General features: G+C 46.1%; 1 protein-coding gene across 5 annotated transcripts in view; it reads left to right on the top strand.

Annotated features, from left to right (window-relative positions):
• Nucleotides 1–25,872, top strand: part of GNMT (glycine N-methyltransferase) — a 500,048-nt gene that overhangs the window by 103,959 nt on the left and 370,217 nt on the right. For all 5 annotated transcript variants that reach the window (XR_012226573.1, XR_012226572.1, XM_073559002.1 and 2 more), the window contains exon 2: nucleotides 14,131–14,258. Coding sequence is in view for 3 of the 5 variants with exons in the window: in XM_073559002.1 (XP_073415103.1) it covers nucleotides 14,131–14,258 (128 nt within the window). In the remaining 2 variants the exon portion in view is untranslated. The remainder of the gene's footprint in view (nucleotides 1–14,130; nucleotides 14,259–25,872) is intronic.

Genomic DNA, 25,872 nt, shown 5'->3' with positions numbered 1-25,872 from the left:
AGTGCTGGATAACAAATACAGGGTATTTAGTCGATACGTTTTTTGCAAAAAATATATGCCAAGCTGCTCCACCACGTCACGGTAACCCTTCACGGAGCAGTCCCTATCTAATGTATTTAAAACCTGAACATGTGAACAGTGTCTTAATGAACAGGATACAGACAGGCGCCTCCTAGTATATGGGTTTGTGGTTTACGTGTGACTGTTTTTACGCCTCTCTATTCTTCCGCCATTACTTAGCAGCAGTGTACCACCTCTGCACGGTGGACCCTGGGCTGCGAATGCACCTACTATTATTTTATAATTTGGTGCGTCCCGCCAGCCCTAACACCATTACACACTGAACAGGAAGCCACTGGCTAAATCTGACATGGAGAAAGACTTGGGGATCCTGGTTAATGATAAACTTACCTGGAGCAGCCAGTCCCAGGCAGCGGCTGCCAAGGAAAACAGGATCATGGGGTGCATTAAAAGAGGTCTGGATACACATGATGAGAGCATTATACTGCCTCTGCACAAATCCCTGGTTAGACCTCACATGGAGTACTGTGTACAGTTTTGGGCACCGGTGCTCAGGAAGGATAAAATGGAACTAGAGCGAGTACAAAGGAGGGCAACAAAATTAATAAAGGGGGTGGGGGAACTACAATCCCCAGAGAGATTAGCAAAATTAGGATTATTTAGTCTAGAAAAAAGACGACTGAGGGGCGATCTAATAACCATGTATAAGTATATAAGGGGACAATACAAATATCTCTCCGAACATCTTTTTATACCAAGGAAGGGGGAATTCTCTGTGTCTGGAGGAGAAAAGGTTTTTCCACCATCATAGAAGAGGATTCTTTACTGTTAGGGCAGTGAGAATCTGGAATTCCCTGCCTGAGGAGGTGGTGATGGCGAACTCAGTCGAGGGCTTCAAGAGAGGCCTGGATGTCTTCCTTGAGCGTATCAATATTGTATATTACAGTGATTAGGTTCTTTAGAAGGACGTAGATCTGGGGATTTATTCTGAGGGAATATAGGCTGAACTGGATGGCCTTGCTAACTATGTTACCCCGTTACTAATTGTTTGGGATGGTTGCTGTTGGCATGTAATGTAGCTCCCCAAGGAAGCCAATCGTGAAACGTGCATTAAAGCCACTTTCCCACGTCTCTATTGTGTTGTATACTGTTTCATGTGTTCGGAGAATTTCCTGACACAAGCCACACCCAATGGGCGTGTCTCATTTTCCAGACATGACTATGTGAAAAATGCATGCGTTTCGAACGCATGCGTACACATGCATTTCCATAGACAGTAATGCAAGTTTTTTTTGCGCACTCATCTGCATGCGCATGCCTGCGCATATTTGACGAATTTTTTAAGCGACAAAAAATGGAACATGGTGCGTTCACCAGACACTGCCGCACACCGCTAAATGACGCATGCAAACACATGTCCCTGCGTACACCATGTTAAAGATATGTATGCATGACGCATGCGGATCTATGCGGAGCAAACGCTGCGTGCACAGATGCAAATGTGAAACAAGCCTAAATTATAAATTTTTGCTGTTTACATTATCTGCATGCATTTTATGATCGTGCCTTATTTGAACTGTTTTACTATATTTACAGCTTATTATCAAAGGTTGAATTACCTCTTTATTATTGTAGAATTATTTTTTGCTCAAGCACGTTATAGAATCTATTAGGGTTTGTATATACAGTGGGTTCAGAAACTATTGAGACCTCTTTAAATTTTTCACTCTTTCATTGCAACCATTTGGTCAATTCAAAAAAGTTCATTTTTTTTCTCATTGATGTAAACTCTGCACCCCATCTTGACTGAAAGAAAACAAATTTAGAAATCTTTGCAAATTTATTAAAAGAGAAAAACTGAAATATCACATGGTCATAAGTATTCAGACCCTTTGCTCAGACACTCATATTTAAGTAACATGATGTCATTTTCCTTGTGATCCTCCTTGAGATGGGTCTAATCCTTCATTGGAGTCCAGCTGTGTGTAATTAAACTGATAGGACTTGATTTGTAAAGGCGCACACTATGTCTATATAAGACCTCACAGCTCACAGTGCATGTCAGAGCAAATGAGAATCATGAGGTCAAAGGAGTTGGCCAAGGAGCTCAGACAGAATTGTGGCAAGGCACAGATCTGGCCAAGGTTACAAAAGAATTTCTGCAGTACTCATGGTTCTTAAGAGCACAGTGGCCTCAGTAATCCTTAAATGGAAGAAGCTTGGGACCACCAGAAGTCTTCCTAGACCTGGCCGTCCAGCCAAACTGAGCAATCGTGGGAGAAGAGCCATGGTGAGAGAGGTAAAGAAGAACCCCAAGATCACTGTAGCTGAGCTCCACAGATGCAGTAGGGAGATGGGAGAAAGTTTCACAAAGTCAACTATCACTGCAGCCCTCCACCAGTTGGGCCTTTATGGCAGAGTGGCCCGATGGTAGTGTGGCGCCCCTGAGGGTTCAGTCGCCACACAGGTACTGTACCTCCTGAGGTGTGGTACCCCACCATTCAGGTAAGGTGGAGACACCTGACCACGCTCCAACACCTGCATCCCACACAACATAGTAGTGTAGCAAAGCACCCTTTGGTGGCTCCCTGCTTGGAACACGAAGCGTGCTGGGAAGCGGGTGGAGTTTAGTTGGCACCAAAAGAGCGGGAAGAGTTTAGGATTTAGTCAGTCTGACAGAGTCAGTGGAGGAGTGAAGATCCCCTCAGTGGGATGGATGAAGGAAGTGCTGCAGCCGACCTCAGTGACCTGGGTCCGCTGGCACAAGAAAGAGACATTGGATGGAAAGCCTGACTCTCTCCATAAGAAAGAAGGATTAGTACGGAACGTAAGGATTAGGGTTAGAGCAGAACCCTTCCCAAGTTCACAGCGCAAGGCCGGGGTCCGGTCCCCGAGCTTGTAAGGATACTAATGGTCCTGCAGAAGACACTAGAGGAATAGAAGTTGTCACCACTTTATTCCCACACAAGACTTGGGGGCACAACAGCAATGAGAGTGAGCCGGGACTTAGTAGCAAGGAGTCCCCGAAGCAGGCTACAGCTGTCTGCCGTACAAGTAGAGTTCATAGGAACATCTGACAGGAGGAACTCCAGTGTAATTCAGTACTGAGAGTACTTCACTATAGGCGCAAAAGGGAGACGTTCAGAAAAGGCACATATGTTGGCGGAGTGTTGGAACGGAGTACTTCATCTTGCCTGGAGGTTGGCTGAGCCCCTGACCTGGAGTACACGGCACCGAGGAGGGCACCTGTATGCTCAAGAGACTGTGAGTAAAGCTTTGGAACTACATGCCCTGGTGTCCTCCGCTTATTCCTGCGCCAACCCACTCAGCACTGCTACATCTCTGTGCTTAACACTGCACCATTACGCTCTCCTCACTATCTCCCCATCTACACTGCCCTGGGACTACAGCCCTACCTGTGGAGGGCCACAACATCATTGCTGCACCACACCATCTGTCCCAGAGGATCTGTCTGCAGCGTCAGCTTAACATCTTCATCGCCGAACACCACAGGTGGCGTCATGAATCAGTCACTCATAAACTTTATTCCATCACCCTTAACCGGGCAACGGACCGGGTCACAGCTGCCGTGACATCTCCCATTGAAATCCACCGGGCCCGACTCTGAGTACCCCACGGCCCTGGTACGGGGCGATCCAGTAGCCTGTCCTCAGTGCAACATATATGAAAGCCCGCATAGAGTTTGCTAAAAACACATGAAGGACTCCCAGACCAGAGGCGTATCTAGGCTTTCTGGCACCCGGGGCAAGAATTCGGTTCGGCGCCCCCCCCCCCGCTCAAGTACATATGCGACTTGCACACTTAGCCATGTACCTGCGAGCTGCTCTTCCTAATGCTCTCAATGTTCAGTAAAAAACTGAGAGAAGCAGGAAGAGAAGCTCGTTGTCACAGGACCATAACTATGAAAATCGCATATGAGTGAAGTGTCCATGTGATGACTACTGGAACCTGCAGAGCTGAATCCTGACATTGCAGCTTCTGAATTCTCACAACTAATGCACTGCACACTTTTAGGATTCTCCCTTGCCGATGTACAGTCATGTCAGCACAAGTATGTGATTTATATACTTCTGGCCACATTCCGACTAGACGTGCCCGGCCTCGCTCCGTTCATTTTCATTGAGTGAGGCCACACAAGTCTAGTCAGCATGTGACCGCATGTATGTAAATTACCGGCATGAGAGAATCCTAACAGCGTTCAGTGAGCACTGTGCGAATTCAGAAGTCTGCAGTCACATAGAATGACTGCAGACTCAGCACAGACCTGGACAACCCCTTTAATGTTCCTAACAAATAAAAACATAAGAATAAGTCAGTAGCACAAATAACATTTACATCCAGGTACCTTATAGATGACGTCGTCTCTGCAGTCAGTCACCTTTTCTTCTAGACCCCATGATGAGTTTTCTCATCCACATCTCGTCTCTGTAGACGTCCATCTTCTCCGGTCTTCTGCAGCAAATCTCCACATGACGCCCTTAAAGATAGAAGTGTCATTATAATGCCCCTAAATAAAGTCTGCAATATACTGTCGCCTCACACTATTCCCCTCTAGCATCCCACCTGTTCACCATACTGTCTCCTCATATATTTACCCCCTCACTCTCTATACTGTCTGCTCACACATACCAGACTCCCCAAACTGTGCACACATCCCATCACCCTCACTCCCCATACTGTCTGCACCAATCCCCCATACTGTTTCCTCATACATACTCTTTATTTTGTGTCCTCAAATCTCCCCACACATTAAATCCCCCCATCCCCAATCCCCCACACACATTAAGTACCCCCCATCCCCACTCCAAATCCCCCCACACATTAACCCAATCCCCACTCATTAACCACCATCAGCACTCCAAACCCCCCACTCCAAATACCCCCACACATTAACCCCAACCCCACTCATTAACGCCCATCCCCATTCATTAACCCCCACACACATTAACCCAATCCCCACTCATTAACCCCATCACCACTCCAAATCCCCCCACACATTAAATAACCATCTCCACTCCAAATACCCCCACACATTAACCCCCATCCCCACTCATTAACCCCCGCACACATTATCCCAATCCCCACTCATTAACCCCCATCACATTAAATAACCCCCATCTCCACTCCAAATCCCCCCATACATTAACCCCATGGCATCCCCACTCATTAACCCCCATCTCCACTCTAAATACCCCCACACATTAACCGCCATCCCCTCTACAAATCCCCCTCATCTCCACTCATTAACTCCCCCTCATCTCCCATCTTCGGTGGTTCTTCAGCTCCACAGAGGAGCACACTTACCACCAGCGTTTGCTTTGGGCGCCGGGGAGTGACGTCAGCAGCGTGATCACATGACCTGATCACGCTGCTGACGTCGCTCTGGCCCGGCGGTCAGAGCTTCATTTGTACTGGCGTCTATAGACGCCAGTACAATTGTTCCCTGGGAGCCGGCAAGCGCTCCTTCTCTGCACCGGCTGTCAGCTTGACAGCCAACACAGAACCGCCGACTCCCAGGCCGGGGGGGCGGCAGAACGCAGCCGCCAAGGAGGACACTGCGGACCGCTGCATTAGGCGGCCCGACTGCGCCCCCCTGCTGGCTGCGCCCGGGGCAACTGCCCCGGCTGCCCCCCCCTAGATACGTCCCTGTCCCAGACTATGAGAAATAAGTCTACATCTGGGCAATAAAAATGAAAAAAGCATATATAGAATGGGAGGAATAGGGCTAAGTGACAGCACATGTGAAAAAGACTTGGGTATACTAATAGATCACAGACTGAATATGAGTCAACAGTGTGATGCAGCAGCAAAAAAGGCAAATGCAATTCTAGGATGTATTAACAGAAGCATACAGTCTAGATCACGTGAAGTCATTATTTCCCTCTACTCCTCTTTGGTCAGACCTCATCTGGAATATTGTGTCCAGTTTTGGGCACCACATTTTAAAAAAGACATCAACAAACTGGAGCAAGTTCAGAAAAGAGCGACCAGAATGGTGACCGGTCTGCAAACCCTGTCTTATGAGGAAAGGTTGCAGGATTTGGGAATGTTTAGTTTGCAAAAGAGAAGACTGAGAGGTGACTTAATAGCTGTCTACAAATATCTAAAGGGCTGTCACATTGTAAAAGGATCAACTTTATTCTCATTTGCACAAGGAAAGACTAGAAGCAATGGGATGAAACTGAATGGGAGGAGACACAGATTAGATATTAGAAAAAACTTTTTGACAGAGTGATCAATGAGTGGAACAGGCTGCCACGAGAAGTGGTGAGTTCTCCTTCAATGGAAGTCTTCAAACAGAGGCTGGACAGACATCTGACTGGGATGATTTAGCGAATCCTGCTTTGAGCAGGGGGTTGGACCAGATGGCCCAGGAGGTCCCTTCCAACTCTACGATTCTATAATTCTATGATTCTAAGATTATCTGGTCTGATGAGACAAAGAACTTTTTTGTGATAATTCTAAGCGGTTTGTGTGAAGAAAACCAGGCACTGCTCATCACCTGCCCAATACAATTCCAACGGTGAAACATCGTGGTGGCAGTATCATGCTATGGGCGTGTTTTTCTGCTCCAGGGACAGGACGACTGGTTGCAATTGAGGGAAACTTGAATGCGGCCAAGTACAGAGATAACCTGGATGAAATACTCTTAGAGTGCTCTGGACCTCAGACTTGGTTCTCCTTCCAACAAGACAATGACACTAAGGCCTGTTTCACATTTCAGTTATTTGACATCAGTCAAAATCCACCAGAATGCTAAAAAACGGAACCGTTTCCTTTGTGCAGAAACGGATGCCACCGGATCCGTTTGCCGGACGGATCCGCGGTAGCTGCCAAATGCATGAAATTTAAAGGAACCGCGGCCTGGAAAAGGACAGAGAGAGAGATTTTTATGCCGCTTTCAGAACGCTATTGAGGGTTAAAATGCTTGTCAGAGCAAATCTCCCGGGCATGCGCACTTGAAAATAGCGGTCCGCTGCTACAAAACAAAGCATTATATAGTCCGTCTGTGCCGCCCGGGAGATGCTACAATTCAAACGGATCCGTCAAAAAACGGATGCAACGGACGACAATCAGTCAAAATCCGCCGCTAATGCAAGTCTAAGGGGAAAAAAAATGGATACGCAAAAAAAGGGGCGGATCCTGTTTTTTTTTGTAAAACCGGCAGATTTTGACTGACATCAAAAAACTGAAGTGTGAAACAGGCCTAAGACACAGCTAAATTAACAAAGAACTGGCTTCAGAACAACTCTGTGACCATTCTTGACTGGCCCAGCCAGAGCCCTGACCTAAACCCAATTGAGCATCTCTGAAGAGACCTGAAAATGGCTGTCCACCAACGCTCACCATGCAGCCTGACGGAACTGGAGGGGATCTGCAGGGAAGAATGGCCGAGGATCCCCAAATCCAGGGGTGAGAAACTTGTTGCATCATTCCCAAGAAGACTCATGGCTGTACTAGCTCAAAAGGTGCTTCTACTCAATATTGAGCAAAGGGTCTGAATACTTATGACCATGTGAGATTTCAGTTTTTCTTTTTTAATAAATTTGGAAAAATGTCTACATTTCTGTTTTTTTCAGTCAAGATGGGGTGCAGAGTGTACATTAACCCCTTTCCTACAATGAACGTACTATTCCGTCCATGTGACCTGGGACCTAAGTTCCATGGACGGAATAGTTCGTTATGCCCTTTAATGCGACATCGCGACTTAAGTCGCGGTGATCGCATTAAAATGCCGACGCCATCTTACCTCAGGATAGATTGCCTCGGCATCCCGGGCAGTCTCCGCCCTGGCCCGCCCCTCTGTGAGCTGTGATTGGCTGTTCAATTCAGAACAGCCAATCACAGCGCTTCTCTTTGTTTGAGCCAATCAGATTGGCTGAAACAACAGGATCCTAGGCTAGGATTGAGTACCGATGTAATCGATCCTAGGACCGGTGTCTGGCAACGCCAGGCACCGGAGAAAAGCCCTCAGATTGGCGTGATCGCCCATCTAATCGATCGCGCCAATCGCAGCGCACAGCGGCGCAATATCGCCGCTGTGCCCTGCCGGTACCGGCCCGGATCGGTGCTGTAATAGCACCGATCCTAGGCCGGAGCCTAGGACAGGGCCTGCAGGAAGTGGTTGGCGCAATCGATTAGATCGGCAATCGCGCCAGCCACAGGGCACAGCTGCGATCACGCTGTGACCGCTCTGTGCCCTGCTGATGACCTGGCCATGACCTGCCTAGGATTCGGAGCTGTGAGCTCCAATCCTAGGCAGTTACCATGGTCACCAGGCAGAGCAGGGATTGGTGGGATCGATGTAATCATTTGATCCCACCAATGACAGGTTACAGCAACGATGTGACCACTCTGTGACCTGCCCCCTGACCTGTCTGCAGGGGTCCTCACTCTAGCTGAGGATTCCCGCAGAGAGGTCGGATGCAGCAAGAGCTCCTGTGCTGGGTATTGTGGTTCCACAGCTTGTAGCATCACAATCCCTGCAGAAGAAAAACTACAACTGTAAGTGTTAATTGATCCCTGATCCCCTGCCCAATCTATCTTCACCCACCCAATCTATCTTCATCCCCCCTCCACCCCCCCTTTTACCCCCCTTCACCCCCTTTTACCCCCCTCCACCCCCCTTTTTGCGCGCTCGCTTTTTTCCTTAGCCCCCTTTGCGCCACCTCCGCAAACATCCCGTTTTTCATTTTTTTCACCCCCCTTTGTGCCACCTAACTGCAACCCTAACTGATCCCTGCCCAATCTCTCTTCATCCACCCCAATCCCCCATCCTCCTTCCCCCTATTTTTAACCCCCTCCACCCCACTTTTGCTCCACCTCCGTGCGCAGCCGCCGAACGTTGATCGGTGACGCAGTTCACCGATCAATACTCATGCTCGCTTTTTTTTCCTTAGCCCCCTTTTCGCCACCTCCGCACACATCCCGCAGCCGCAAAACTTTGATAAGTGACGCACATCACTTTTCAGAGCTTGTGCCTGCCGTTTTTCATTTTTTTCACCCCTTTTTGTGCCACCTAACTACAACCCTAACTATTGATCCCTGCCCGATCTCTATTCATCCACCCCAATCCCCCCAGCCCCCTCTTTTTACCCCCCTTTGTTCCGTTTCGTGTGCACATTTAGCAGCCGCCGAATTTTGATAAGTCACGCAATTCACTTATCAAAGTTCGTGTTGGCTGTTTTCCATTTTTCTTTTTCACCTCCCCCCCTTTGAGCCACCCCTGTGCACACATCCAGAAGCCACTAAATTTTGATAAGTGACGCCTTTCACTTATCATATCTAGGACCTGCTGTTTTAGACTTTTTTTCACAGGTATTTTGCTCCCCATTTCCTTTTAGCTTTTTCTTACAGGATAGTGTGCACCAATCACTAGCCCCCCCCACCACATACACAGTTATAAATAAAGTACACCCAAGCACCATATTTACACAAAAAAATGTCCCGCCCATCACGTTCCTCCCAACAGCGCTATTCAATGGAGGAGGCACATACTTTACTTGCCTCCGACACTGATAGCAAGGATGACGATCCGACTTTTCTTTATTTTTCGGATTCTTCATCCTCTTCCTCTTCCCCCTCCTCATCTTCCTCCTTGGGTCCTGCGGAACCGCCACGCAGACGTTCCAGGACAGAAGATGAGGCAGCGCCCACCATGCCCGCAGCTGATTCAGCAGACCCTGTGGGGACCTCGCCCCCCGAAAATTACGAGCCACCGAGTCCTGATTTTGTGGCAGAATCAGGAATCAAGTTTGACACCACCGGCCTCACAGAAATTGACTTTTTCAAAGTCTTTTTCTCTGAGGATTTTGTTAACCTCATGGTGGAGTAAACTAATTTGTACGCTCTGCAATTTTTGGAGCAAAACCTGCGTTCATCCTATACTAACTGGCCTCCTGTGGACGCAGTTGAAATGACGCAGTTTTGGGGCCTGGTCCTCCACATGGGTATCCTGAAGAAGACTGAAATTCGGCAATATTGGAGTGTTGATATTTTATACAACACTCCAGTGTTCCGAATGGACATGGTCCGGACGCGTTTTGAGGCCATCCACAAGTTTCTGCATTATAACGATAATGCACAGTGTCCCGCACGAGATGACCCCAACTTTGACCGTCTGTTCAAAGTTCGGCTGGTCATCGAACACTTCAACAAAAAGTTTGCTGAAGTGTACGTGCCCCAAAGGAACATCTGCGTGGATGAGTCCTTGGTCCATTTCAAGGGAAGGCTCGGATTCCGTCAATACCTGCCCAGTAAGAGGACCAGGTACGGAATCAAACTCTATAAGCTGTGTGAGAGTACCTCAGGGTACACCCACAAGTTTAGAGTGTACGAAGGAAAGGACACCAGGATTGAACCCCCTGAGTGTCCAACTGTCCTGGGAGTGAGTGGGAAAATTGTGTGGGATTTGGTGCACCCACTGCTGGATAAAGGTTATCACCTCTACACTGATAACTTTTATACCAGTGTCCCACTCTACAAATCCCTCTCTGCGCGAGGTACCACAGCTTGCGGTACTGTCCGCAAAAATCAGAGAGGCCTCCCAAAGACGCTACTTGGGCAGATGCTCCGAAAAGGTGAGAGCAGGGCCCAATGTAGCGACCACCTGCTGGTGGTCAAGTACAAGGACAAGAGGGATGTCTTTCTCTTGACCACCATACACGGTGATGGCAGCGCCCTCAGCACTGTACGGGGTACCTCTGCACAGGTCAGCAAACCTGAATGTGTGCTGGGGTACAATAAAAACATGGGGGGCGTTGATCGCTCCGATCAACTCCTCCAACCGTACAATGCTTTGAGAAAGGCCAAGGTGTGGTACAAAAAGCTGGCCGTGCACATCGTCCAATTGGCAATGCTCAACGCATTCCTGCAGTCACAATGTGCACACCACACCGATACGTCGTACCTTGAATTCCAGGAGGTAGTGGTTAAGGCCCTGATGTTTGGCACTCTGGAAGGAGCGGGCCCCAGAACTTCCGGAACTGAAGGTGCTCGTATTGTACCAGGTCAGCATTTCCCGGGGGAGGTCCCGCAAACTACAAAAAGAGGTAAATAGCAAAAAAGGTGCCGAGTGTGTTACAAAAACGGAATACGCAAGGACACCATTTATCAATGCGACACCTGCCCCGAAAAACCTGGCCTGTGTATGAAGGATTGCTTCAAATTGCACCACACCTCAATGCACTACTAAATTACTTTACCGGAAACATTAAATTAGTTGGGGCACATCTAGATAAGTTCCTTGGGGGTCTAGTTTCCAAAACAATGTCACTTGTGGGTTGTTTTTACTGTTTAGGCACATCAGGGGCTCTGCAAATGAAAAATGACGCCCGCAGACCATTCCATCTAAGTCTGCATTCCAAAACGTCACTCCCTTCTGAGCCCCGACGTGTACCCAAACAGTAGTTTTCTCCCACATATGGGGTACCAGCGTACTCAGGACAAATTGGACAACAACTTTTGGGGTCCAATTTCCTCTGTTATGCTTGGGAAAATTAAAAATTGGGGACTAAACAATCATTTTTGTGGGCACAAAATACGGTAGTTTTTTTTTATTTTCACGCCTGGGCAGTATAAACTTTAGTGAAACACTTGTGGGTTCAAAGTTCTCACCACATATCTAGATAAGTTCCTTAGGGCGTCTAGTTTCCAAAATGGGGTCACTTGTGGGGGGTTTCCACTGTTTGGGCACATTGGGGGCTCGTCAAACGCAACATGGCGTCCAATCTCAATTCCAGCCAATTTTAGGTTGAAAAAGTCAAACGGTGCTGCTTCCCTTCCGAGCCTTGCCGTGCGCCCAAACAGTGGTCCCCCCCAACATGTAGGGTATCAGCATACTCAGGACAAATTGGACAACAACTTTTGGGGTCCAATTTCTCCTGCTACCCTTGGGAAAATTAAAAAATTGTTGCTAACAGATCATTTTTGTGACTAAAAAGTTAAAAGTTAATTTTTTCCTTCCATGTTGCTTCTGCTCCTGTGAAGCACCTGAATGGTTAATAATCTTCTTGAATGTAGTTTTGAGTAGCTTGAGGGGTGCAATTTTTATAATGATGTCACTTTTGGGTATTTTCTGCCATATAGACCCCTCAAAGTGACTTCAAATGTGAGGTGGTCCCTAAAAAATGGTTTTGTAAATTTTGTTGTAAAAATGAGAAATCGCTGGTCAACTTTTAACCCTTATAACTTCCTAACAAAAAAAATGTTGTTTCCAAAATTGTGCTGATGTAAAGTAGACATGTGGGAAATGTTATTTATTAACTATTTTGTGTCACATAACTCTCTGGTTTAAGGGCATAAAAATTCAAAGTTTGAAAATCGCAAAATTTTCAAACTTTTCGCCATATTTCCAATTTTTTTATAAATAAACGCACTTTTAGTGAAGAAATTTTATCACTAAGGTGAACTACAATATGTCATGAGAAAACAATGTCAGTATCGCCTAGATCCGTTGAAGCGTTCCAGAGTTATTACCTCATAAAGGGACAGTGGTCAGAATTGTACAAATTGGCCTGGGAGTTAACGTGCAATCCACCCTTGGTAGTGAAGGGGTTAATGAGAAAAAAAATGAACTAATTTAAATTTACCAAATTGCTGCAATGAAACAAAGAGTGAAAAATTTAAAGAGGTCTGAATACTTTCTGTACCCACTGTACTTGTTTCTATACTGCTTCTTATTATTGACCTACTGAGTGAATATGAAGACTTTGCTTTCTAAGGCCTGTTTCACACTTCCGTTTTTGTGTCCGCCAAACGGATCCGTTTCCGTTTTTTTGACGGATCCGCGGTAACCGTAATGGAAGTCTATGGGACAAAAAAAACGGATCCTGCAAAAAATGGCGGATCCGTTTTTTTACGGAAAACGACGGATTTTGACGGATTTGAAAAAACGGAAGTGTGAAACAGGCCTAAGGCTACTTTCACACATCCGGCTTTTAGGATCCAGCGGTGTGCGGCGAAAATGTCCCAAACCGGATCCGGCGATGTGTGGTGCTTTTTCCCCATTGGGAGACATTGTTGCCGGATAACGCCGCATTATTATGCGGCGCGGCCGGTTTTTCCCGTATCACTATCCGGCGAAAATTGACGATGCGGCGTGTTGAAAAAACGTTCCATGGAACGTTTTTTTCCTATGCCGTACGGCTTTTTTCCTCAGCCCAGACATTTAACCCTGCAAGGGGCGGCACCTATATTCATTTTCTCTCTGGCCCAGACAGCAAGGGGCGGCACCTATATTCAGTCTCTCTCTCTCGGCCCAGACATTTAACCCTGCAAGGGGCGGCACCTATATTTTTCCCTCTCCCTCTCTCACGTTTTGTCCCGGCCGGCCTGGTCCTTTAAATTTGTCCTCTGCCGCATCCAGCATAGAAACAGATCCGGTATTGCGGCTTTTCGCCGCACACCGCCGGATAACAAACATTGGATATGTGAATCTAGCCTAACGCTGCTCAGACTTACAGCCATTTTTAATTCCCCAGGCTTTTGCTTCATGCATTTCTGCCTCAATTATTGTATGTCTCCAGCTCAGATGTGGCTCTTATGTATCGCCTTTCCTCCTTTTTTATTCTTTTTATTTGAATTGGTTTGATGTTTCTATAAATTGTCTAATAAAGATTGTCATCCTTTTACTTGATACCCTCTAGTGTCCTATACCTTTGTTGGGTTATATTTTGTTATGGATGAGCATCATGGATAGACTGTTTTTTTTTCCTTTTGGTTACTGGCATGTAATATAGCATCACCTGTGATAGGTTTTCTATGTAGCTTGCAAATTAGAGTATTATGAGCTATGTTTCCAATTAGTAGGATGTCTAGGTAAGGTATAGTGGTGTTGTCAAAATGAAAGGTAATAAGTTTGACTTAACATGCTTTTGGATTTGGTTGCTGACACCAGGGTCAGCAAAATTTAACCCCTATGTCTGCCCTCATGATTCAGTTGCTTCCATCTTGAACAAGTCCTTGCTGTTCCATGTACCCTCCAGCCTGTTGTACCAAGACCCTGAGACAATGTGTCCACACTTATGTTTGGCTTCGTGAATCCACTTCACCAGGTGAGTTTAATGCATGGTCTTTTACTGTTTTTAGAGTCGACTCTGAGATGTTGGTGGAAGAAGGATTCTCCGTAGTTAGCGTTGATGCCAGTGATAAAATGTTGAAGTATGCCTTAAAAACTCGCTGGAACAGAAGAAAGGAGCCTGCATTTGACAAGTGGGGTGAGATGCTATTAGGGTTATTAGTCGCTATAATAATAATCGCTGTGTATGAGGGGATGATTAGTGTGGCTGTTACTGGTCATGGAGGGCAAGGTCCCCCAGTAGAAAGAACCCAAAGAGTGTATGCAAAGAGTATGTATGGATAATTAATAGATGAGCGAGCACTAAAATGCTTGGATGCTTACTACTCAAACCAAGCAATACACATTTCGAGTAACGAGTATAACGGGAGCCAATCCGAAATCTGAGCATTTTTCTGGCATACACTACAAATAGGTCTGGGGGCAGTGAAAATGTTAAAATGAATGGGAAAATTGCTGAATGGAAGGAGAACCGCCTGCGGAAGACTTCTGGAAGCATCTCCGACTCCCAGATCGCTGCTGAGATCAATGGCCTGACACTTTTATTCCACTTTAATGACTGACAATAAAACATTTCAGATCCACGAGAAATTGCATTATACAGGAAAAAAAGTCAAGAAACATTATAATACTAGTGATGGGCGAGCACTAAAATGCTCGGGTGCTCGTTGTTCGGGTCGAGCAAATTGGAATACTCGGGTACTCGGACAGAACAATGAGCCCAATGTAAGTCTATGGAATACCCGAGCATTTTTACCACGATCCCCCCCTGGGGTCATTTTAGGCTTTAGAAAACGTCTGAAAATGATGGCAACACTGCTCAAGTGACACGAGGACACCATGAGGATCGCCCCTGGAAGCATTCCTGACTCCTAGGTCACAGCTGCAAACAATTTTTTCAGAGTTTCATGCCATTTTTACAAGTTCACCAAAAAACATGCAAAAAGCTAAACGAAAATGGATTTTGCTAGGAAATATGTTAAGGAACATCCTTTCCAGGGTAATGACTTGAATATAAGGCAAAATAATTAACCCCAAACAAAAATGTTCCTCCACCACTTGGACTATGTTCACACGCAGCGTTTTTGATGCGTTTTTCAACTTTACCATTGCTTTCAACTAATACAAATGCATTCACTGGGAAATGTCATTGTAACCTTTAACAACCTTATCTGGCCGTGTGGTATGTGACACATAAGGAGACACATCTTGTTTCATTTATGAAGGAGGGACTCTTAAAGTCACAGAGCCTATTTCTCGAGAGGCATCAGGTGGCATTAATATTCTTAAAGGGCCATTATTAAACAGTGGGTCTCCTATCCTGTTAATGCCTATGCAGTGAGTGGCTGGGCTCCCAAAAATTAGGACGCACCCAATACCCCTTTCACGAGATATATAGGAGGGCTTCCTGAAAAAATGTTGCATTGAATGCAAGGCCTGCGCTGCACCAAAGTTACATGCACCCCAAAAACCCTTTCAGCAGATGTACTTGAGGGGTTCATGACAAAATTGTTCCCATCAGAAGAAAGTGTGTCTCCCATACAGTTTGCTTATGCATTGAATGTAAGGCCTGCCCTGCACCAAAGTGATACGCACCCCAATAAGCTTTGAAGCCACATACTGGATGGCCACATGAAACAAAAGTTCCCATTATTATTGTTTTTTTATTACCATCGATTTTGTCCATGAAGTGAATGTAAGGCCTGACCCAGATTTGCACGCACCACAATCCCCCTTGTAAGGAACGTGGAGGAGGACCGCAGACTTCTTTTTCACATTACAAAGGAGCGGTTCTCCTATACACACATTAACATAGTGTGTAAACTGTTTTTGTTAGGGGCATCATAAACACCTTGGAAAACAGTAACGTGGTTTCCTACACAGTTGGTGCTGGGAAGGTGCAGGTTCTTAGTAAAAATATGGCGGATAAATCGTTGGATGAAGTGATCATGGTGCATGGGGCATGGTGACGGCAGGAATGGGAATGTACAGGATTAATAACAGCGGTGGCTATGGGAGGTATGAGATCCAGGATCCAGCCTACAATGATTAGTCGTTTAGCCTCCACCAATTACCATAATATGTTTCATGCCACTCAGAAGATCGGTGTAACAGATGCGCGTCTGACGCTCGACATTGAAGATGCCCGTAAGAAATATGTTGCCACGTGTCCGTTTAAAGGGCAAAGTGTAATATACTTGTGATATGCTGAATTATACAAAGCAGATCAGTGTCGGGGGAAAACCAAATTGATGGATGCGCGTGAAAAACTAAGTTTAACCCCTTAAGCCCCAAGGGTGGTTTGCACGTTCATGACCGGGCCAATTTTTACAATTCTGACCACTGTCCCTTTATGAGGTTATAACTCTGAAACGCTTTCAAGGATCCCGGTGATTCTGACATTGTTTTCTCGTGACATATTGTACTTCATGTTAGTGGTAAAATTTCATTCATATAACTTGCGTTTATTTATGAAAAAAACGGAAATTTGGAGAAAATTTTGAACATTTCGCAATTTTCCAAATTTGAATTTTTATGCCCTTAAATCACAGAGATACGGCACACAAAAAAACTTAATAAATAACATTTCCCACATGTTTACTTTACATCAGCACAATTTTGGAACCAAAATTTTTTTTTGTTAGGAAGTTATAAGGGTTAAAAATTGACCAGCGATTTCTCATTTTTGCAACACCATTTAATTTTTACGGACCACATCACATTTGAAGCCACTTTGAGGGGTCTATATGATAGAAAATACCCAAAAGTGACACCATTCTAAAAACTGCATCCCTTAAAGTGCTCAAAACCACATTGAAGAAGTTTATTAACCCTTTAGGTGCGTCACAGGAATTTTTTGAATATTTAAAAAAAAAAAAAAAACCATTTAACTTTTTTCAATAAAAAAAACTTCAGGTTCAATTTTTTTTATTTTACCAAGGGTAACAGGAGAAATTGGACTGCAAAAGTTATTGTGCAATTTGTCCTGAGTACGCTGATACCTGATATGTGGGGGGGACCACTGTTTCGGCGTATGGCAGACCTCAGAAGGGAAGGAGCGCCGTTTGACTTTTTCAATGCAAAATTGGTTGGAGTTCAGATCGGGCGCCATGACACGTTTGGAGAGCCGCTGATGCACCAAAACCCCCCACAACTGACACCATTTTGGAAACTAGACCCCCCAAGGAACTTATCTAGATGTGTGGTGAGAACTTTGAACCCCCAAGGGCTTCACAGAAGTTTATAACATACAGCCGTACAATTAAAAAATCATATTTTATCCACAAAAATGATCTTTTCACCCTCAATTCTTATTTTTCCAAGGGTAACAGGACCCTAAAAGATATTGTGCAATTTGTTTTTGTTTTTTTTCAGTAAATATATTTATTGAAGTTTTTTTTTTATAAACAGTAAAAGCAGTACAGAGAGCCATTTACCATGTCCAAGGCTAAACATTAAATCTCTGTAAAAGCAGCACACTTATAGCCAAACAAGGACTCTGGCCTATATAGGGTACATGCTTGCTATCCTGAAAAACATCTCCAGATATGAACCTTATAAACAAAGTAAATAACCTGTAAGAAAAGCAGTTATAGAGATATAAGAAGAAGGAAAGCAAGATAAAAAGAGAGAAGAGAGAGCGAAGGAAAGAAGAAGAAGAAAAAAAAAAAAAAAGGGGGTGGAATAGGAAGAAAGGGGGAGTAGGGAGGGAGAGGGTTAAAGGGGACCCAATAGCATCAGTGTCCACGTATTGAGGGTTGTGAATATGTACGTAGCCAGTTCAGGAACCCCGCGCTCTCCTTGAAGGATTGCCAGAGGAACCAGGTGCGCCCCTGTTCACATGCAACATCACCGTCACCACCGCCACCATTGACTCCAGACGATGAAGTCTCTCCATTTCAGATATCCATTCCTCCGTGGAGGGAACCTCAGTGGACCTCCAATGCCGAGGAATAACCGCTCTGACAGCCGTTAAACAGAATCTTAGAATCCCCTTTTTAACCGAAGCTATCGAATTGGGAATCAGGTACAGTAGGGCAATTTGGGGGGAAAGCTCATGGCGGACCCCAGTCATCAGATGAAAGGCATCAAACACTGAGCTCCAGAAGGGTTGCAGGAGACCACAGGACCACCAAACATGAAGCATAGAGCCTGTGGCGGATCCACATCTCCAACAGGCATCCGGGGTCTCCGGGTTAATTCTATGGAGAAGTGTGGGACATCTATACCAGCGCGTCAGCAATTTATAATTCCTCTCCTGCGACTGACTGGACATTGTCATCTTGTGCGCGAGAGTGAAAATTTTTAAACTATCCGCCTCAGAAAAGGTGATCCCCAGGTCCCTCTCCCAAGCCTCCATGAAACCGAGTGTAGTAGAGGGAAGTGAGTTCAAGACCAGGCCATAGAGCGCCGAAACCACATGAGAGGGACCCTCGGTAGGGAGCATCAGAGACTCAAATGGCGCTGGCGCCCCTAATGGTATACTGAGAAGGAAGCTCCGCAATTGCAGAAACTCCAGCCAGGACAGCGGCGTCGTTTGACCAGGGCCCCGCAACCCCCTCACATCGGAGAGCCCCGCAAGTTTATCCCTCACCTGACCCAGTACCATCTCGTCAGGTCGCGTCCAACACAGAAACGTAGATCTATTCATTGCTGGGGGAAAGGCCGGATTGTCAAAAAGGGGACTCAATCTGCTCAATCGAGAGGTCAGGCGTAATTTCACGTAGGCTCTGTCCCAGAACCTCAGAACAACCTGTGTGAGTGGAGCATAACTTGACACAGGCGGGCGTCCGATCCCCCCCAGCCAAGGTAGCCAATACAAAGAAGAGGGCGATAAAAGTTTCTCCAAGAACACCCACTGTTTATGAGCATCGCCAAACCTCCAATCGACTATCCTAGAGAGCAAGACTGCCTGATAATAACGTTTAAAATCAGGGAGGCCAACCCCCCCTTTAGTCTTGGGTCTCACTAGTACCGAGAACCGAGTCCGCGGCTTCCTAGTTCCCCAAATAAAGCTATTGATAGCCGATTGCAGGCGCCTGAAAAAGCAATCCGGGACCTGCACAGGAGCCGTCTGAAAAAGATAGAGGAATCGGGGCAAGATTTCCATCTTGATCACTCCTACCTGTCCGAACCAAGATAGCTGAGGTCTGTTATATCGTTTAAGGTCCAAGATAGTTTTCTGCAGGAGCGGGACATAGTTCAGAGCATATGTTGCATTAATGTCAGCAGGTATTAAGACTCCTAAATATTTCAAGGCGGCCGTCTTTCACTTAAAAGAAAAGGACGTCTGGAGCTGAGAAACCAGATCATTAGGCAAGGAGATATTGAGCGCCTCCGTCTTGGAGTAGTTGACTTTAAAATTTGAGACCTCCCCGAACCTACGGAACTCTCGGAGAAGTACGGGAAAGGCCACAGTCGGGTTGGTAATATATAGCAGTAAGTCATCCGCATATAGGGATATCTTAAACTCATGTTGACCAATCCGCAAACCCTCAATATCGGGTGTCTTCCGTAATGCCACTGCTAGGTGCTCCATCGCGAGGATATAGAGTAAAGGAGAGAGGGGGCAACCCTGTCGGGTCCCGTTCCTTATATTAATGGGCAGGGAGAGGGTGCCATTAACTCTGAGACGGGCTGTAGGTCTATGATATAGAGCAAAAATCCTCTCCATCATGTTAGGACCCACTCCTAGTTGCTGCAGAGAAGCATGTAGAAAGGGCAAACCTAGGCGGTCAAACGCCTTCTCGGCGTCAATAGATAATAAGCATGCTGGTACCCTTCCTGTGCGCATGTATGAAGTCAGGAGCAACGTCTTCACCGTGTTATCCCTGGCCTCCCTGTGAGGCACAAAGCCTGCCTGATCATTATGGATGGACCCAGGGAGAACAGGGTTCAGTCTACCAGCTAACACTTTCGCGAACACCTTCACATCTACATTAATAAGGGATATGGGCCTATAACTTGCACATAATAGGGGATATTTACCTAGTTTAGGAATCACGGTGATTGTAGCCATCAGCGTTTGGGGGGCAAAGGGACAGCTGGCCGAGATGGAGTTAAACAGTTTGATCATGAAGGGGACTAGGGAGTTTGCAAACAATTTATAAAAGGCAGCAGAAAATCCATCAGGGCCAGGACTCTTACCATTAGCTAAGGATTTTGTGTCGAGAACCTCCTGCTCTGAAAGAGGGCTCTCCAGGGTCTCAGACTCCTCCACCGACATAGGCGGGAGCCCAGTATCCCGGATGTAATCATCCACCCGTGCTTGAAAGTCGAGGGGGGACATATCAGACAACGGGCCCTTTAAATTATAAAGAGAGTCGTAATATGCTCTGAACGAGTCCACAATCTCCCCAGGAAAATGGACCAGTTCACCCGTAGCAGATCTCATGGTAGGAATATAAGTGGTAGGGGCATGGGGATGCAGAAACCTCGCCAGGGCCCTCCCAGGTTTATCAGAATATATGTACATAAATTTACGGAAGCGGTCCCTCTGTCGTGCTAACGTCGCGTCTAACAAGGTGCTCAACTCACAGCGCGCCCGGAGGAGATCAGTCAGCACACAAGCATCTCTAGTCCGTTTATGGTCCGTCTCCAAAGCTTGGACACGAGTCAACAAACCCATTATATCAGTCTCCCTCTCTCTTTTCAGTCTGGCCCCTTGTATAAATACCCCCCGTATGACTCCTTTCAAAGCTTCCCATTGATACGGAATAGCCGTAGGGTCGTGTTTGTGAAAATCTAGAAAGTCCGAGATTGCTGTTCGCACGGCCGCTTGACACATTAGATCTCCAAGGAGACCAGGGTTTAAGGACCAGGTCCATTCCTTCGGAACGAGACTCGGCAACCGCAGGGAGAGCAAGACCGGGGCATGGTCCGACCATAACATCGTGTCGATGTCGGACCTAGGGTCAAAAGACAGGAGCCCGTGGCTGATCAAAAAATAATCTAATCTACTGTAGGAATTGAGAATTGTGGAAAAATAAGTATAATCCCGGGCAGTGGGGTGCAATAACCTCCAGACATCCACCAACCTTGAGTCCGTCAGGGCCTGACGTAGTCTCTCCATCTGCGAGGGGGACACCGCTGACCTGTCCGAAGAGGAATCCACAGCGCGGTCCAACACCATATTGAAGTCCCCCCCATGATCACGTAGCCCTCCGCAAAAGCAGATAGGTCCCGCAAGTACTTTCTACATGCTCGGACCTGGTCTTGATTGGGGAGATAAATGTTAGCTATGGTGAACAGATTGTGGGCTATTTTAAGCTTCAGAAACACATATCGACCACCAGAATCCGTCTTAGAGGCGACAACCTGAGCCTGGAGAGACTTATGTAATGCAATGCTGACTCCTTTAGACTTGGAATCAGAATTACTTCCATGGAACCACTGCGTGTAGTATTTATGGCTAAGCGTAGGGATTCTGTCTGATCGGAAATGCGTCTCCTGCAGCAAAAGTACGTCAACTCGTTGCTTATGCATACCGTATAGAACCTTCATCGTTTTTCGGGGACATTAAACCCCCTGACATTAAGTGAGCAGAGTTGTAGGGATGCCATATGAACTATCGGGGCCACAGGTGGCACAATCAGGTCAGGAAGGAGTAGGGGGGGTGGGTGGTGGGAAGAGACACAGATAGTAAAAGTAAAGCACCAAGGAAAGAGAGTAGTTCAGAACCGACCGAAAAGAAAAAAGAAATAAAGGGAAGACCAAGAGGCCACTAGGCCTCTGGTGTAGAGAACAATATCAGAGAAAACTCTGAGAAGTAGTGTCACAGACACACCCTAGTGGGGAGGTGATTGGGCAAAGAGCAAGCAGCCAACAGCCAAGCCCCTGCAGCAAAAAAAAAAGGGAAATCCAAACTCCACCCCGTAGGTCTGTAGACCTGTCAGTATAAACAATATTAACAAATACAACAGGACGAGTCATAAACCAGATACATTTGCAGAAGTGAACACAGTCGGAACGGGTCTCCGAAGAGGCATCTCCGAGTGCTAAATTTAGAAGAAAAAGTAGCGTTAGTCAGCCCAGGATATAATTAGTGGAATTATAAAGTAATACAACAGGTAAGCACATCATTTGGGGTGCCCATCGGAGTAGGAAACCATTCATAAACAGTGTAAAATAGGCTATGCTGGGAGCTCCGTTCAAGAGTCCCAGATAGAATCTGATGAAAATGAAACCGCTACCAAACATATGGCTCCAGTCCCCCTGCATTAATCAAACTTGACCAAAGTTACGACCAGACTCCTCTTGGGAGCCCGACAGTATGCAGGGGTACCGCAGGCGGAGCAAAAGAGACAATAGAAAACATATAATCTAGGATAGATGATCAAGTGTCGTTGGTCTGAGTGACGGATCCATGTCTCCGGCGGGAGCTCCGCTTCCTCTTTCCCATAGTCCCAGCAGGAGGTCCTCCATCGCGGCGCAGTCCCCATAAGTCAGACGCAGTGAGGCGAGGCCAGTCCCCCAGCGCAACCATGGGTAAGCCCAGAGCAGCGGTGAAGTTCTGGAGATCCGACGGGGATCTCAAAGTTGTCAGACCCTTATCACTGCGTACTTGCAATTGGAATGGGTAGCCCCAACTATAGGGGATCCTATTTTCCCACAACATCTCCAAGAGGGGACGTAGAGCCCTCCGTTTGGCCAGGGTGAAGCGTGAGAGATCAGACAGAAGATGAATATCAGATCCTTTAAAGTCTATAGCATCGTGGTCCCTCGCCTTACGCATGATGTCATCCTTAGTTTGGAAGTAGTGGATCCTGCATATGTCGTCCCTCGGCTTAGATGTGTCGGGGTTCCTGGGCCCTAGCGAGCGATGAGCTCGATCAATTTCAATGTATTCAGTGGATGGTTTCCCTAAGAGCGAATTAAAAATGCCGTGAAGGGCCGAGAAAAGGTCACGTGAGGCCACAGACTCGGGGATCCCACGGATCCTGATGTTATTCCTCCGGTTCCTGTTCTCAGAGTCCTCCAGCATATCTAGTAACATATTAAAAGACTCTGAGTGTAGATCCAGAAGTTGTTGCTGGCTCTGTAATTGTGAGGAAAGCGACTCCACTCTCGCCTCCAATGCAGAGACGTTAGTAGTAAGGTGGGACACGTCCTCCTTAAGGGACCCTATTTCGCCCCTGCACACCGCTTCCAGGCGCTGAATATAGCCCTCCATATCGGCCCTGGTGGGGATGGCACTCAGCTACGCTCTCAGCTCTGAAGCATTTATGGAATCATCAGGGCCCACAGGTCTAGAAGGAGCTTGTGCAGGGGGGCCATGAGATGTAGTGGTGGGGGGACACTGTCCTGGGACACCAGACAGGGAGAAGCCCCACTTTCATATCCCCCTGATGATAGTGAAGGGATCACTTCTGTTATCTGGGTCTGGTAGGGCTGTAATATAGGAGGAGACCTGTCCTCAGCCTGTTCAGTCTGTGCCATGAAAAAACAATTCAACAATCGCATCGATATCATAATATATAATTGCATAAAGCTAATACTAAATAAATATGATGCCGGAATATTGGACCAAATTATGGACTAATCGCAATGATAACCATAAACCACACAAGAGAAAAAAGCGACCATACGTCCAAAATTATAACAAGGTATCCATAAAAAATTCTTTATTGTAAAAAACATACAGATGAAAGAACGAATCACCACTATGTGAAGATTAGCTAAAAAGCCCAAGTCGCTGACACATGCTGCAAACCTCTCAATGGAATATAAATCATATTTAAGAGGTATAATGTTTAAGCCCACACACAGGCACCCCAGATCACAAATGAATAAATCCTATTAATCGATGGAGTAGCACCAATAATCGCTAGCATGTGGTGGCACTCCATGGACTCTCAGTATATATCGGTAAACATACCTAATGGGGAAACAATAATGCAGAGAGGAGATGAAGGCAGGATAGTGCCAGCATCACCCATAATGTTTAAGCCCACACACAGGCACCCCAGATCACAAATGAATAAATCCTATTAATCGATGGAGTAGCACCAATAATCGCTAGCATATGGTGGCACTCCATGGACTCTCAGTATATATCGGTAAACATACCTAATGGGGAAACAAGTAATGCAGAGAGGAGATGAAGGCAGGATAGTGCCAGCGTCACCCGACGCGCGTTTCGGAGCTCAGTGCTCCTTCCTCAGGGGGCGTGGCCAAAAGGCGCCATGTACCGATTTATATAGCGCGCCAATTGGAAGTCATGCAGACGCGCCCGCCATCAATCAAATCAGGACCACGCCTCCGCTCCGATGTACACCGGAAACACGCGGGCCCCACGTGAGCCGGCGTCATCAGGAACCAGAGAGCGCAGGACATGACGACCAACAACGCGCGTGCGCAGAACAAAAAAGCAGAATCGGCCATGACAAGGAAGGGCAGAAATAAGGGAACAACAGAAGCAATAACAAAAATAATAAATAGATACAAAACTTAAGTATACATTAGATATAATACGGCATGGAAGGATAGATTTATATATATTTCAATACATATATAATGGCACATAGTTTACATTATAATACTAACAGATAGAAACATATCTAAATAAGACCTCAAGGTGGTAGATTGGTAATATAACCTACAAACACATTCTGCAAAGTCATAGATTGAGGATACAAAATAACAACAAATAAAAATATATATTTCATCCTCAAAATAGCGGGTTGCCGTATAATATAATGAATAACATTAAGGCAACCCACAATAATAGCACCAAAAGTAGGATATAACAATCAATGGTCATACGAATATATAAAGAAATAAATTTCCAACCAAATTATTTCATATATCTAAACAGCCAAAATTGCCTACAGAGTGTGAATTGCACTGTTTATTGAAAAAAAACCCAAACGACCCACACAACCATTGCTTACAAAATATACAACATAATTTTTATATATCATAGATTGATTGAAGTTAGTCCCCCAACTTGGTCGTACAAGATATTAATCTCTGCCGATGTCATGATGCAAGCAATTGGACCTCCCCAGACAATAGATGACCACGAAGGAGAAGGATCGGAAGAAATATCACATCTAAAAAAGACACAATTAAAACAAAATAAAAATAAAGCCAAAATTCACGAACGTAATATGTCTCAGACGCCGACTAACAGTCTCACAAAAATGGGACAAAACTATTATATTCATTCAGTCCGTGAGGGTGGAGTGTATTGAGAGTCCAGATCCAACGAGATTCTAGCTGGGCTAACCTCTGCGATGTCCTACCCCCCCGCTGAGAGGCATTAATGCAGTCGATGCCTCTAACACGGAGAAGGGAGGCATCACAAGAGTGACACAGCCAGAAGTGTCTTGGTAAAGTCTTTAAGGAGGATGCATCCTTGTGGTCGGCGGCAGCTAGAATGCCTAAAACATGTTCTCTCACGCGAACCTTAAAGGGACGCGTGGTCAAACCAACATAGATCAATCCACAAGGACATATAGCAAAGTAAATGACATTACGAGTATCACACGTGATCCTCTTCCTGATGTCATACGTCCTAGATCTATCCGCATTGTGGAAGGTGTTACATCTTTCAACATTAGGACATGCAATGCAACGACCACAAGGAAAACATCCACCCCCAGGACCAGCGCCACTATTAAGAAATGTTGGTTTGGAGACCCCCTCATAGTGGCTCCTAACCAACAGTCTGTGCCATGGTCTGACCGGGGGATGGGGGGCAGGACGCAGCTCTCACCTCTCCAGTGCTTTGTGCCAGGCTCCCTCCTGAC

The sequence above is a fragment of the Dendrobates tinctorius genome, unplaced genomic scaffold, assembly GCF_039654945.1.
Source record: "Dendrobates tinctorius isolate UK_male_01 unplaced genomic scaffold, ASM3965494v1 ptg000264l, whole genome shotgun sequence".
NCBI classification, from domain to species: Eukaryota; Metazoa; Chordata; class Amphibia; order Anura; family Dendrobatidae; genus Dendrobates; species Dendrobates tinctorius.
This window is presented reverse-complemented; position numbering and strand designations above follow the sequence as displayed.